Source organism: Molossus molossus, unplaced genomic scaffold, assembly GCF_014108415.1.
Source record: "Molossus molossus isolate mMolMol1 unplaced genomic scaffold, mMolMol1.p scaffold_m16_p_15, whole genome shotgun sequence".
Lineage (NCBI taxonomy): Eukaryota > Metazoa > Chordata > Mammalia > Chiroptera > Molossidae > Molossus > Molossus molossus.
The window spans coordinates 59,902,261-59,917,982 of record NW_023425350.1 but is presented as its reverse complement, the minus strand read 5'-3'; the positions used below and the strand labels follow the sequence as shown (position 1 = coordinate 59,917,982).

The 15,722-nt window shown below is 39.7% G+C and overlaps 1 protein-coding gene across 1 annotated transcript in view; it reads right to left on the bottom strand.

The window, feature by feature from the left end:
• Positions 1-15,722, bottom strand: part of LOC118630561 (catenin alpha-2-like) — a 411,139-nt gene that overhangs the window by 170,851 nt on the left and 224,566 nt on the right. The window contains exon 3 of the mRNA XM_036262427.1: positions 8,172-8,367. Coding sequence (XP_036118320.1) covers positions 8,172-8,367 — 196 coding nt within the window. The remainder of the gene's footprint in view (positions 1-8,171; positions 8,368-15,722) is intronic.

Sequence of the window (15,722 nt, the reverse complement as noted above, 5' to 3'; positions counted from 1 at the left end):
AGGGCCATCAGTCAGCAGCACAGCACAGACAAGGACGTCCAATATCTCTAAGGAGACGTTAGCACTTAGGATGTGAAGAGTAAAGACATGAAGTAAGGGCTAGTTGAGAAAAAGTGCAAGAAGTACAATCCTTTCCATGTCTGCATTTCTCCTCCTTGGAGAGGCTGAGCTCTGTGGGAAGTCCTGCAGGAGAGAGGACACGCCCATCCCCTTCCTCCCACTGTGGTGCTTTAATGCAGTGCTGGAAAGTGATAGCAGAAACCTCTTTGACAGGGAAATGGCCTCCAATCCGATCTCAGCTGGAGAGTTCATGCAATTGATATTGACATGGTTTTCTGTTGGACCAGCTCATTCCAGCAACACCACATCCCATCACTAAAGTGGGTGGGGAGGGAGAAAGCCACCAGGTCATCAGGAGGCGCAGGTTTCATCTCTCTTCAGGTGTGAGAACACCTTTCTCTCTCCCTCTATTTGTTCTGCCTCTGCCCACTGGCCCTCAGTTGCTCATTAAATATTGATTGGGTAGAAAGATACCAATAATGGAACAAGTTGTATCGAAACAAAGAAAAGCCTACATGAGCAGTGAATGGTCTGACCACATCTTTGATCAAGGAAGTGGTTCCACAAAGATGCTGCCTCTTTTATCTGTACCTTCTTGTCACTTTGCTCCATGAGATCCCTCTGAAAGTTGGGTTAGGCCCATGTACCTCTCTATTTACACCCTGGACGGGCACACCTTGGTAGCTAGGTCATATCTTAACTATATTTATGAAACACCATTATGATTAAAAAATGAAACACTACATACCAGGCAGAGAATGGTCAATCAGAGAAGGCTGGTGACTGACAACAGGAAATCCAAGCAACTGTTCCATGGCTCAAGCAATAGGGTGTGTGAATGTAATAATGAGATGGCATGAAGCCAAATGCTGTTACACCATTAACTGAATCTGCTAATTGGACAAACATGAAGGACAGCTTTTGGATCTACTTTAAATCTGAGGAGATTCACAAAGACAACATGTGAGCATCCCATTGCTAGCAGACGCTGTGACATACCAACTAAAACAAATAAATAATCCATGGACAACAAACCCTGTCTTAAATTGGCGTTTTTAAAAATATGTTTTTATTGATTGTCTTTTTAGAGAGAGAGGAGGAAGGGAAAGAGAGAAACATCGATGTGAGAGAGAAACATTGATTGGCTGCCTCCTGCACGCCCCCTACTGGGGATGGAGCTCACAGCGCTGGCAGGTGCCCAGACTGGGAATCGAACCAGGACCTCTCAGTCCATGGGAGGGCCCTCAATCCACTGAGCCACACGGGCTGGGCTAAATTGGCTTTTTTTAGCTGCTTCCAAGGAAGGCATAAGTCAGTTATATTCAATAAATAAAATGCCTTAGAAATATGAGAGACACACACACAGATGCCAATAACAGACAAAAGATATAAAAAATATCTGCAGTAGTGGTCAAATACCAGATATCCACAATTCACTAAAACTACCTTCTCTTTTATTCAAAATAGTTGAGAAAATTTCATCCAGTCTGCTGTGGTTCTCGTTTTCTACGAATCCACTGTTGAGTATTTTCTCTCCTCCTTACCAGTGTTCTAGATAAAGAAACATCCTATCAGCAACATCTCATGCCACCAACCTGAGATTTTTCCCTTTAACCTACAACTGCCAACAATCATATTCTTTGCTTGTCCTTAATGTCTCTCCTATTACTCTTTTACTTCTCTCCTTCCATCTGTGACAATATTCGGAATCATGCATTAAGTGCTCACTATGAGCCAGGCATGGAGCCAGGTTTCAGAGAGAAACACAATAATGATAACATGTGGTCCCTCATTTGAGTCCCAGCTATCTCCAGGTGCAAAAAGAAATATGTGCAGTAGATAGTGAAGTGATGATCAAAGCAGGCGTGGTTCCTTTTCCTGCTACATCCTTTACCTCCCCATCTACTCCCTCCTTTCAACACCCAGTCCTTCTTTCTATTGAGCTATTGTCTCTGCAGCTTCCTGAAAATGTACTTTGTAAATACAGTGAATAACACCTTCCCAGCAAAACCCAAGGTGGTTTCTCATTATTCAACCTCTATGATCTCAGAAGAATTTGACATAATTACAACACATTCTGGAGTCTAGATCAATCACAGTCTTCTTTACAACATACCACCCCGAATTTCAGGACTCGGTACTCTTAGCTTTCTGGTCACATTTCAGGGTATGCTTTCCCTGATTTATTTCTATTCCATCATCTCATCTTTTTTGGCTCCCCCCCACCCCACCCAAAGAACTAAACCTACATTGGCCTATTTCATTCTATCTCTTTATTGGCAAGTGCTCAAGGAAAGCTCTATCTCTGAAAGCTTTATTTATTAACTCCAGAGACTTCCAAATTTCTCTGATTCCCCAAGTTCCATTCCCATTGCTTTAACCATCTGCTAGGCATTCCCCTCATCCATCAATGTTTAAAATTTAATTGGCCCTCTCTTCCCATTTCTGTCACCTCTTCAGATGTCCCAATTCAGTTGTCCAGGGTCAAACATTTAGAATAAATGCTGTCTCTTCTTTTCAACAAGTGACAAATCTTTTATTCTTTTTCGCAATGCCTACAAAATCCAGGTTCTTATTACTGTTCCCATTGCCACTACCCTAATCCTAGACCTTGAAAGTGTTTTGTTATGGTTTTTCTCTGCAGCATTACAATAATGCCTAAACAATGTCAGAGTCCAGTCTTTCTCTGATTTAATCAACTTTCAATGGTGTTGCCAAATTACTCTTTCTAAAATATCACTTAAATGGATAGAACCAACCAACCAACCAACCAATTACCTTCCTTCTATCTCCTCTTTTTCCTTCTTTCCTTCTTTCCTTCTTTCCTTCTTTCCTTCCTTCCTTCCTTCCTTCCTTCCTTCCTTCCTTCCTTCCTTCCTTCCTTCCTTCCTTCCTTCCTTCCTTCCATTTTTCTTTTCTCTTTTTCCCTATGTACACCCTGGTTTCTGAACTTTTCCCAATCTGGTCCTTTCTCGTCATCTTACCATATTTATAATTGTGCTTGAGTATGAAACTTCTCACCAAATCAGGACTTCTCTAGTCATCCCTTAATTATCAATGTTATTCTCATCTCTTTAATTTAAAAATTAGGTTGCTTAAACCTGAAATACATACCCCATTTTCCTTCACAAAATTTTAATCAATGCTCAGCTTAAACATCACTTCCTTTGTGCTAATTATAGCTGTATGTCTTTCTATTAAAACAAAAATGTTAAACTGCCCTGTAGATGTGGCTTCATAGTACATACTAGTACATACTTAACGCATATTCCCTGAGTGCCTACAGAATGTCAGGCATCATAAGACATCATTTAGCATAGTGTGTGTGTGTGTATATATATATATCCACAACAGTTTAATTCAGAATATCAAGTTGTTTCTCCTACATAAGAACCCTACATAAATACCTACAAACACATAAACCATGTACAATGACTGCCCACCATCAGCTGCCTAACATGAAATACTACTTGACTAACATGGATTGATAAGTCATCTAAGTGAGGCTGATGGGCAAGAAGTGGATGAGTCCATTTCTTCTTAAATTGCCTGCAAAATGGGATCACCTAGGGATCTTTAAAAACCCTGATGTCTGCATCGCACCCCAGAGTTTCTATTTCAAATGATCCAAGTTGAGGCCTGGACATGAAGCAGTCAAAGGCTTCTCAGGTGAGTCTACTACTTGCTCAAGTTTGAACATCTCTAGTTTAGTCCATAGTTCAGAAAGTTTTCAAACTGGGAAAATCTGGCTGGTAAGCACGAAAAGTGTTTGGGCATTCCCTGCCCCGAGCTGTCCTTGGCTCAGCGCTTCAACATGGAGACCTGATTGGAGTCGTTCCCTCTGCATTCATTCCTCACTAGGAGCTTTCCTAGGTATGGCTCACTGGCTGCACAACTATCCGATCATGGTTTTCTGGGGCCACTTACCACTACGACCAACTCTAAGCCACACTGAGCTATTCAACCCCCTCTGAGAGACTAGTGAATGCCGACCCAGCTCTCCATTAATCATCCTGACTGGAAGGGCCCGGGCTGTTCATTAATAGGGAGGAGCACTATTGGCATTATAATTAATTAATTAATCTGCTGCAATATATTATATATTGTACTTAACTTTCTCAATTCTTGTGATTTTATTATGCAACAGCTTAATGAAGCAAACACAACAATTTTTGTCTGCATTGAAAAACAGAGACACTGAGGCTGAAAGTGGTTAATTTAGCTTAAATCATAGTTACTGGCCAAAGTAACATTAGAAGTCATCTATCTTAATAAAACACCCAGTTCTTTGCTGATTCACAGGTCAGTGTCTTTCCTAAATATCACCTGCCCTGTGCTGTAGAACCATGCCAGCTATTTTAGGAACACAAATATATATATATATATATATATATATATATATATATATATATATATATATATATCATTGTTCCCATCTTGATGAAGTTGTAACGTAAGTTAGGAAGAGAATCTGTGTACATGTAATTAAATTAGCTATGAAGAAACCAACAGACACACACACCCCTGACCAAATAGCCCATCTTTACCCAAATCTAAAATGTCACAGTTCTCATTTTTGATCAGTTATTTGTTACTTGTTTTTTTTTTTTTTGTTTGTTTTAAACATAAATGCTATCATAAGCCTACTCAAATGTGTTCTTTGCATGTTATAACTTAAAAGGACAAGAAAATCTTCTACTGTCACATTCTAGGGTAAAAATATTGTCACCACTCACATTGACCACTTCAAAAATCTAGCCTACAGCCTAGGTTTAAAAGAGATAATATGTTTTTTAAATGAGAAAACATTTTGAACAATGCTGAGGTTAACCATGTGAGATACACCATGACATAGTTTGATAATTTCATATATGAACTTGTCAGATTACAGTAATTATAGCCATATTTGTTGTGAAACTTCAATAGCAACAAAACATGGTTCTATATCAAAAATCTGAAAATGGAGGTGGACAATATTAAAACTTGTGGCATGCGCTTATGCTGAATATTTTTTAAAGTGGCAGTACTACAAATCATTTGATTTAAAAAAGCAAAAAAAAAAATCAATAGCAAAATACCACTTCTATTAGATTTACTTTCTGTACTACACATTATTTAATACGTACGAGTGTATGGATGCTAAAGCCACTTTACAAGAGGACATTGTTTCTAACTGTCAGTGTCTCCATAATTTCTGGATATCATCTTACACATTAGAAAGTCAGTTGTTGCGATGGAAGGAAAGACAGTGATGTTTGAAGTTTCCAGTAACTGAATACTACTGTCCTACTCCCCACTACGCCTCTCAAGTTCCACCCGCTCCACCTCTCTCTGAAAAGCAATGCATGCTCTCATTTGTGAATAAAGTCTGGGCAATGGACACACAGGAAAACTGGGCCGAGCCAGGCAGCGTACGGTGATTACGCTGCGATGGGGAAGAGGGCGGATGAGAGGACCTCTGGGTGCAGAACTGGAAGAGCCTGGAGTCTGTTGTCCTGGAAGAGAGGTGCCTCCCATACCTGACAGGCAGCTGAAGGGGGTGGGAGATATTTAAGAGTGAAAGAAACAGGAGAAAAAGATTTTTTTAAAGGCTTTTGCCAGTAAAATGTTTGTCATTTTGTGTAATGTAGTAAGTAATGTCGCCTTGAATTTGACCCTGTACAGAGAAAGAGTGTTGAGCTTCATGCGGTGACATCTAGGCATCGTTTCCGAGGCACAACTGTCTGTAATGAGGAATGAATATGAGTGACACAGGGGACGTTTAAAATACTCTCCGGAAGAGTCAGCACTGTACGCTGTCCTACATTGGCATCTTTAAAATGTCTCACTCTGATATTATTAGGACAGTCTGGCCAAAAACTGTCAAGATCACCATTTCATATCAGTGTCAAGGAAACAAAAATATTAATTTCTACAGAAGGTATCAAAAGTGACATCTTGCAAGAAAAAAAATAAGGGAAAGTTAAGGTTGTAGAAGAAACGAAAAGGGAAAATACATCACCATAAAGAACAAATGCTTCGAGAAAGTACCCTTAGGAACTAGTCAATCAAAACCCTCTCCACTAGGGAGATTCCACCATCTTGAGTGTGGTGATGGTTTCATGGCATATATAGTTGTCAAAACTTATCAAATTGTATAGTTATTTAAAAATTTTTTAAATATGTTTTTATTGATTTTAGAGAGGAAGTGAGGAGAGAGAAAAGCATCAATGAGAGACAGAAACATTGATTGGCCACCTCCTCCATGCCCACTATTGGGGATCAAGCCTGCAACCTGAGCAAGTGCCCTGACTGGGAATCGAACCAGTGACCTCCCAGAGCATGGGATGATGCTCACCCAACTGAGCCACACCAGCCAGAACTCAAATTGTACAGTAAATATGTGCAGTGTATTATATATCAGTCCAAACAAAGAAAAGGAAGAAAAGAAATTATCCAGGCTACAGATGCGTAAAAACAAACAAGCGTCCATCTGTGACTCGGAAGGCATACCAGTTTTCAACGGCACTTGAAAACTTGTAAGGTTACACACTGCTGAAACACATACACAAATATACTTCATCCACACTGGGTAACATATGCAAAATTTAACATTTCAAATTAAAGTAACATTTGCATCAGTGTAATGTAAACAGAATTAACTTTTAGGGGAAATAACGTGGCCGCATGCAGAAGGTGGTTGTTGATGTGGAAGAAGGGTTGGTATTTCCAGGGATAAAATATCCAGTTATGAATTTTAAAACTGGTAGGGTTATAAGAAGAAACAAAAAAGAACTTTTATTCATGCATACCTTCATTCACTCAACAAATATTTATTGACATTTTATGAGTACTAGGCACTGAAAATCACTGGTCCACGAAAGACACATGGTATGATTTTCATACTTATTAATTTATACTTTGGCAAGGAAGTTACCAACCAAGTCAGCCCACAGAAATTAAACTGTGGAAGGCAATGAAAAGGGCCGTATCAGGATAGGTTTCCCTGGGAAGGTGTACTTTGAGCTGGCATATGCAGAATGAGTCATCCTTAACTGTGTAAAAGGGAACAGTATGTATAAAGGCCCTGAGGCCTTGGTTCTTTTGAATAACTGAAACAGAAATCGATCCAATTAAGAGCTACCCAGGAGTTAAAAATCTATGGTACTTGATAACAGATAATATTTGGAAGAAGAGAGAATGATACCAAGATTTCTGCAACTGGCTACGTATGTGTGGCATTTACCAAGGTAAAAAAAATGCAGGAGGGAGGCCAGGCTAGAGAGGTCATTTCTGTTTTGATTTCCTGATGCCTTAGAATTTTCAACTAACATGCCAAATAGACAAATGTTTTGAAAAAGTAACCTAGGGACCAGTGGTTGCCAGAGGCTAGGGGGAGAGGGCCACAGGGAATTTTGTTTCATAGGGACAGACTTTCAGTTCTGCAAGATGAAAAACTTCTGGGTACTGGCACTACTCAACAATGTGAATATAATGTACACTACTCCAGTGCACACTTACACAGGTGAGGGGTGCCATTTACTTTGTGTATATTTTAACACTGTAACATGTTTAAAATATGAAGAATAAGTAGCATTTTGGCTGACTAGTTAGCTATGTAATTGATTAATCCACCCATAACCAGATAGCTACATTTTTGAGGAAAGCTGTGATCTGCCAGTGTCAGCTTGGGAATCATACAAAGTAACAATACTTTATTACACAACTTTCTTCTTCTCTTCCCTTCATCTTTAAAAGCCTTAAAAGTGTTTCTTGACTCTGTCAGCCTGAGGTCCTCTCATCCTCTTCTCCCTGAAGCCTGAGCCACACACAAATCTGTTTTCATTTTCATCGACTGAGAGAAAACAACTTGGAGATTTTGAAGTAACAGCAGCTGGGGAATGTCGCTGTGCTAGACTGCCACAGTGAAAAACGCCTCTACTTGTCTATAGAAGCAATTCTAGCAAACGTTTAAAAAGACAAGTGCAGATAGAGAATGGGGGGGTGGGGATAAGACGACTCCTTTGAGAAAATACGCACTGATTCTAGAGAAAATACGCACTGATTCTAGAGAAAATGGCATTGTGTACACATTCATGCAAATGCCCCCTGCACAGCAGCAGTCTGCCTACCTTGCTTGCGCACGTCTTCTACGGCAGCTATCAGCTCCTCTTTGAGATCTTGACTCTCCTTAGCGATCTGTTCCCCCTTTTCCAGGAAGTTCTGAGTGGCTTGCTCTACAGAGGCAGCCAGTACATGGGCTTTCTTTGACCTCCCTTTCTTTTTCCCAGATGGGCCTTTGTTGCTGGTGTTAACGAGGGTCGTCACCTTAAATATAAAAGGAAAACTGTAAAATGACTCTGCAAAACTGTCCAGAAAGAACATATTATCATCTCGCCGTGTTGAAATATCCTGTTTATGACATCGGGAATGCACATCACATAGCTGCAGCTAAAGGAAATTTGGGAATTATATGGATTAACACCTAAACCAACAGTCATTTATTTCAGGCAGAAAAATAAAATTCTGCACATAAGTAGGGAGCTCAGACTTTGCCAGTAGCTCAAAGTTTCCAGTTCCCTGGAGGCGGTGTTTTCACAGACTGATAAATACAGTGTTTGTTGAGTAACCAGCTGCAGGGAGGAAGGAAAATCTAACAAAATGTGGAGGAATTGGGAGAACCAATACCCAGTCCTGAGTTGAGAGTCAGGGCAGAGGTGAATGAGCAGTTAATAAATATTGAGATCTGTCTGAAGATTATTTCTATTTCTGATTTCATCTTTTGAAAACAAAATGGTAAATTTAATCTGAGGGGATTGAATGATTCAGTCTCAACATTCGGTTAACCAGCTAAACTTTTGAGAATGGAAAATAGGTTTGCATTGTCACTTTTCTACGTATCATAATTTGGATACATATCTCAACTGCCAAACTTCTTTGAGTACTGTATCTAGAGCTATTTAATTTGCTAACAAAGATTTTAGTATCTTTTAAACAACCTGTCATCTCCTATTGAATTCTGGACCTTTATTTTCTCCCAGTGAGAAGTTTGGGAGGAAAATGAATCCAATGGTTCCACATTCTGTTCAGCAAAAGTTGCTAGTCATCATTACCCCTGCATTTTTTATCAGCTTTATAAGCATGTGGGCACTGGGGTTTATTTTCATTGACATTTGTCCTGCTCAGCAGACAGATTTTATTGGAAGTTATCAAGAAAGCTAGTGCACAGAAAAGTTCCAAATGTTGTAGTTTCTGCTGTTACTCCTCCAAATCCGAGAGCAAGCCAAGTGATTATTAGTTAAAGTCGCAATTAATGTCCAGTCAATTTATGGGGCATGAGATCACTGCAGAAGAGAAAACATATTGAATAAATGTGAACTAAGATGATGAATACAGGTAGAACCATCGATACTTAAGAAATGGTTAATTCAGTGTTGGGAGTCGGCATAGTCTGCTTTCTTTTGATTGCTAATTAGATGCAGTAAATTCAAGGACTCTATAAGAACATTTCAATACAAATACTACACACAAAAATGAAATGTAAAATCATTGAGAATAAGGCTTTCAGATACCCCCGGGCAGTGTGGCTCACTTGGTTGAATGCCATCCCATGCACTAAAAGGTTACTGGTTCAATTCCAGGTCAGGGCACATACCCAGGTTGCGGGTTCCATTCCCAGTTAGGATGCACGAGAGGAGGCAACCAATTGATGTTTCTCTCTCTCCCTCTCTCTTCCTCTTTCTCTAAAATAAAAAGTCAATTAATAAAAACATTAAAAAAAGATGGTCAGATAATGGTAGTTAGCTGTAAAATGTGTATACGCAGTCAGTCAGCAACGTATCACAGACTTTTCGGTCCCACCCACAAAGAGTTAGCCTGCCACAAAAGCTACTTTTCAGGGGTGCAAGAATGTTCTCAGTAATGAAGCTTTACTCTGACACATGAACACAGACAGCACTTTACCGAGTCTCTCAACAACCCCAAACTGCCAACACCTGGAAATATGAGCCCCTAAGCAAGCACAGGAAACAGCTCAGAAATCTTTTTGCAATACATTTTTATTTTCATTGAATATATTTAACACATGACACTGTAGCAAGTGATACATTCATAGGTGTTAATGTGATATGTGTATATACTGTAAAACGATCGCTGCTGGATGGTGTTTAGCGCATCTGTCACATTCCATTAGTTCTTGTTCACATCTGTTGTCTATATTCATCATACTGGGCATGAGGTCTCCAGGCGAGGCTCTTTATTAGAGGAAAACATTCCTATTCTCACTGATTTCTCATGATATGATTTATTCTAATTTTATACATAATTCTGAGAAGATCTGTGATCTAATATTTTAGTCTTCTTAAATTAGAAAAAAAAAAGCAAATGGGGGAGGGAGCTATTAATTTCAGGCATACGGACAGTTTTGGGGAGCAGAAGCTAAGAGCAAATCTACCAAAATAGCCCAATGACTATTACCATGGCTTCATTTTTGTCCAGGCAAACAGATTTCAATTTTCCTGTGACTGCATGTTACATCACTGTATTAAGCACTGTTTAGGTCAGGGGTGGGGGACCTTGTTTCTGTCAAGGGCAATTTGGATCTTTATAATATCCTTCGCGGGCCATACAGAATTATCAACTTAAAAACTAGTCAGCTATATTGGTCAAACATTTAATGAACTCACCCCTGATGTGATGGCTGGAACTGCTTTTCTTTAGTGAGGTGTGTGATGTCAGCTGGTATCGATGATGTTGCTACTCGCAGATGCTTTTCCTGGTTTGCATAGGTCAGTCTGGAGCACAGTCGATGCTTTGTGATGGTAAGTTTTGGAAAGAACTGCTCACAGCAGCAAGTTGTTCCAAACACAGATGAATATTTCAATGCATGTCTTCTCCAAGTGGAAAATTCATCATTGTTTAGGTAACCCTTATAGAACTCAAGCAGCTGGAGGTTGTTGTACCTATTTTCCAGCTCATCATTGCTTTGCAGCTGAACGATTTCATATTGTAGGTTATCAGGCACATCAGCTGGTTCCACATTGAATGGTGTAGCAAAGATGTTCAATTCCATTTGTTTACTTTACACATCCTTGAATCTTTTATTAAATGCCTCAATTACTTTTGCACATTCACCAGCATATTCAAGTGTCATAGAAGGCCTTTGTCCTTCCAGAGTGAGAAAATGTACTGTGTTATTCCTTTTCAAGTTGCACTTTCCACAGTCTTAATTTAGCTTCAAATGATTTCATGTTTGAAAGCAGGGAGCTGAGAAGCTGGTTGGGGCCCTGCAACTTGATGTTTAGCTCTGAGAGGTACTTGGTAATGCCCACCATGAACGCTAAATCACACAGCCACTTGCTATCATTGAGTTCCCTGACAGGTTTTCTCTTCATCTGCATGAACTGCTTGACTTCATCCCGCAGTTCGTAAAACCTCAGGAGCATGTTCCCAAGACTCAGCCACCCCACTTCACAGTGATAAACAAGATCACCGTACTCAGAGTCAATCATTCAGTAACTCCTTAAACTGGCAACTGTTAAACCTTCTGCTTTTGACAAAATTTATATATGACACTACTATTGACATCACATTGTTGAGCTGCAAGGACAGTGAACAGAGACTTTCTTGGAGTATGAGGCTGAGGCATATAATTAAATCTCTTGGATCAAGACTGAGATGATTCAGTTCCTTCTTCACAAATGCAATTAACCTTTTCTTTTACCAGCCAACCATGGCTGGAGCTCCATCTGCAGTAAGGCCATTTAACTTTTCAAATGTTAGCTCAAGTTTTTTCATTCCTAAAACAAGTGTCTCAAACAAGTCCTCACCTCCTGTAGTGCCATGCATGGCTTCCAGTGACAGCAGTTCCTCTCACGTGTCAAACTCTGCAGTTATCCCAGGAACAAAAATGGCCAGTTGGGCAGTGTTTGTTAGGTCTGTTGTCTTGTCACAAGCCTGTAGTGTTTTTTCAATATCTTGTGCTAAGTCAGTCACCCGACCTGAGACAGTTCTCCAAGACAAACTACACTCTAAAACAATTTTACTTTGATGCTAACAACTCTGCAGCCACCATGCCCTCTTTCACCAACTCTCCCTCTAGATGAGGTCTCAGCTTCTTTGCAATCAGCTTGCTCACTACATAACTCGCCTGAATAACATTGTCTCTGTCACAATGAGGCCCAGTGAAAGTGGCTTGTTGTGACTCGAAACTCCACTGAAGAGCACTGATTTTATCCAGACGCATTTGCCTCCCGATTCATTGAATTTAACGTTTTGAGCTGTAATGATGCTCCAGATTGGCTTTTTCCATAACTGCTTAAGCATCGCCACAAACTAGGCACACAGGTTTGCCTCTGACTTTAACAAAAAAATAATCATTTGTCCATTTCTCTTGGAAAGATCAACACTGTGCATCAACTTCCTTTCTTTGTAATCACCACGTGTAGAATGACACACCACTTCAGTTTTACTAACTGTCCAGTGTGTGTGTCGACAGCAACGTGATTATTTTGCTTCGATCGCTGTTCTACTCCTGCATCTTGGATTTGGAACATTCCCAACATCCACATAATCGACACTTGAGGTCTTTTCTGTGTACTGTAATTTCCTTAATTTTCATCTGACATTCAGTTTTTGCAAGGATTATTGACCATGGATGGGTGGATAAAGGTTGGATTGGAGTTACTGTCTGTGTCCACAAAGAAGTCGACTACATTATCATCAGTCTTCGGAGGCGAGGTCATCAGTGTCGGGAGGGATCATCTCATACCTCCCATCTCATCATCACCGGCTTGGTGTAGTTTTACTACAGTGTGTTAACACTTTCTCAACGTGTACACTCTCAGCCTGCCTGGCACTACCTGTCCTCTGAGTCACCCCAATACAGGCAGACGGGCCGTGGGCAGCCAGTGAGAACATATGTGTGTCCCATCATGTACTTATATGTGTCCTGTCTATCCCATAATGGACATTCCTTGCTTGTCCCTCAAAATTTACGTTACTATTATGATTCACTTAATATAAATTTATGCTACTATGAAAAAATCTGCCAGATTTATTGAATTTCGAGTCCCGCCTGCGGTTGCCTTGGTAGGGCCAGACTGAATGATTTCACAGACCTTATACTGCCCCCACGGGCCAGGTGTTCCCCACCCCTGGTTTAGGTAATGCTCATAATAACAGGTTAGTGTAAAGTGTTAGTTATAGGAAAAAAATTAATAAACATAAAACATTACCAGGACGTTCCTAAGAAAAATGTGATTACTTCCAAATAAAGCAAATCAATTCAATTGTCTTTTAGTAAAAACTTTTATTTAAACAAACTTTAGTTTAAAGGATCTATTGACCAGCTAGGTTGTCCTAGAATCTATACAGCTTTTTTTTTTTTTTTTAATATATGTATGTGTATATATATATTTTTTTTTCGATATTTTGTTCAGATAGTGGGAGGGAGGGAGAGAGAGAGAGAGATCGATGTGAAAGGGACACATCGAGTGGTTGCCACCCGCACAACCCAACCAGGGCCGGGGACAAACTGCAACCAAGGTACATGCCCTTAGCGGCAACCAAACCAGGGTCTCTCTGGACCGCAGGCCGATGCTCTAACCACTGATCCAAACAGGCCAGGGCTATATATTTTTTATTACTGATTTTAGAGAGAGAGAGGAAAGGATAGGGGAAGAGAGAGAGAGACATAGAAATATTGATGAGAGAGAAACATAGATTGGCTGCCTCCAGCACTCTCCCTACAGGGGATCAAGCCTGCAACAGGGGCATGTGCCCTGACCAGGAATCGAACGGGTGACCTTGAGGTGCAAGGAACAACACTCAATCCACTGAGTCTCACTGGCCAGGGCTAGAATCTACACACTTTTCAGTGTCTAAACTCTTCAGAAATGAAAAATGAAGCTCAAAATGAAGACACTGGAGCCATGCCAGACATTCTCTGAAGGAGAAATTGCTTAGAATCGGGGATTTTAAGTGGGTAAGAAGGTGGTTCTGTTTTAAAAAATCCTGAATATTTTAACTATCAGTGCCCATCTGAGGAAAATCCCAAGCTGTTCTGAACGTCCTTAAAATTAAAGAATGACTAACCTATGTTCATGATTCTCTCTTCCGTATTTACTAAAGTTAAAATGAAATGAAACAAATAAAACTAAGCTGCTCCAACAAACTAATAACAAGTTTTATTATTAACCACAATAAAAAATGTATTTGAATCAACACTATGTTAACGAAAGGATTCAGTCAGCCAAAACTTCCATTCCCCCAAATTCATCAAGTCTTTTTACTGCAGTCTTTGACAAGGGCACTTGCTTTGACATTTTCCTTCTTTGAAGTTAGTGGGTTCTAACATGGAGTAAACAGACTCTACAGGGATTAACGGACAGTCGGTGGGATGCAGGAAATATACCAGGACTCTATATTGGTTTGTGCCTAAAAATATAGAAAAATAAATTAAGCTAGACTAATGTTTCACATACAGGCTTACTTGCATTGGCACCATCCCTATATCAGATGGTTTTGAGCCGCATGAGAAATGGGGTATCTAGAGGAAAGGGAGACACAGATCCAAGGAATTGGCGTGGTGGTCTTACTCTTTAATGAAGATCTAGTTATGTAGATGTAAGGATTAACTGATTTTCAAACTCTCTCTCTCTTCCCTCCTCCTCTCCCCTCCTCTCTCTCTCTCTCTCTCTCTCTCTCTCTCTCTCTCTCACACACACACACACACACACACACACAATGGACCATAAGCTTAAAAAGACTCCTGCAAAGAAACTGAAGCTTGAAGATGGTAAAAATACAACCACAATGAAATGCAAGAAAATGCAAAGCTGACTCTCCTCCTGCTCTTAACACAAGCTCTTTGTCAGATACATGATGAGGCTAAGGGAAAAAAAAAAAGAGAGAGAGAAGAAGACAATCTAATCATAGCCGAGAAGTGGAAATATGCATTTACATCCATTATAACTAACAATGATTCTCATTCCAGTTTCCTTGCGATTTTAGCTAATAATGGCCGAAAGCAACTATGGTTCACAAAGCTTTTAAAAGTTAAGCATAGAGAAAGGTTAGCCATTTTAGTTATAATTTGTATATTTATTTGTTTTTAAGGAAAAGTAAGTGTATTTATTATTTTTGTTTTTGTTAGTGGAGAAGACTTCATGGTGCTATCAAACCCAATGCCTTTTCCTCTGGCCACCAGACAAGACTGCATCAGTGGACTGAATTCTGGGCAATGGAATGTGAGCGTTGGTGACCTGCCGTCTTCTCCGCCTGCCCATTAAAATCCTCCTCCATGGTTTTGTCCACGAGCTGACAAATTTGAAAGCCAGGTGTTGAAAACGATAAAGTCACAAGCTAAAGGAAACTGAAGTACCTAAATTTAACTTGGAAGAGAATTACATTTAACAGACTCTTTCTGATCTTTCCGTAATCAGAAGAAAACTTCTATTATGTTAAGATTGAGATTTTGAGGTTTTTCTGTTACAACAACTAATACTAACTACATTACTGTATCAGTTATAGTTAATCAATAAAATATTTTAAAAGTTTATACCATTATTTTTAAATGTCTATTTATGTATTTTTATTGAGATATGACATACATCACATTTGTTTTAGGTAGACAACATAATTATTTGATGTATGTATACACAACAACATAGTGATCATCACAA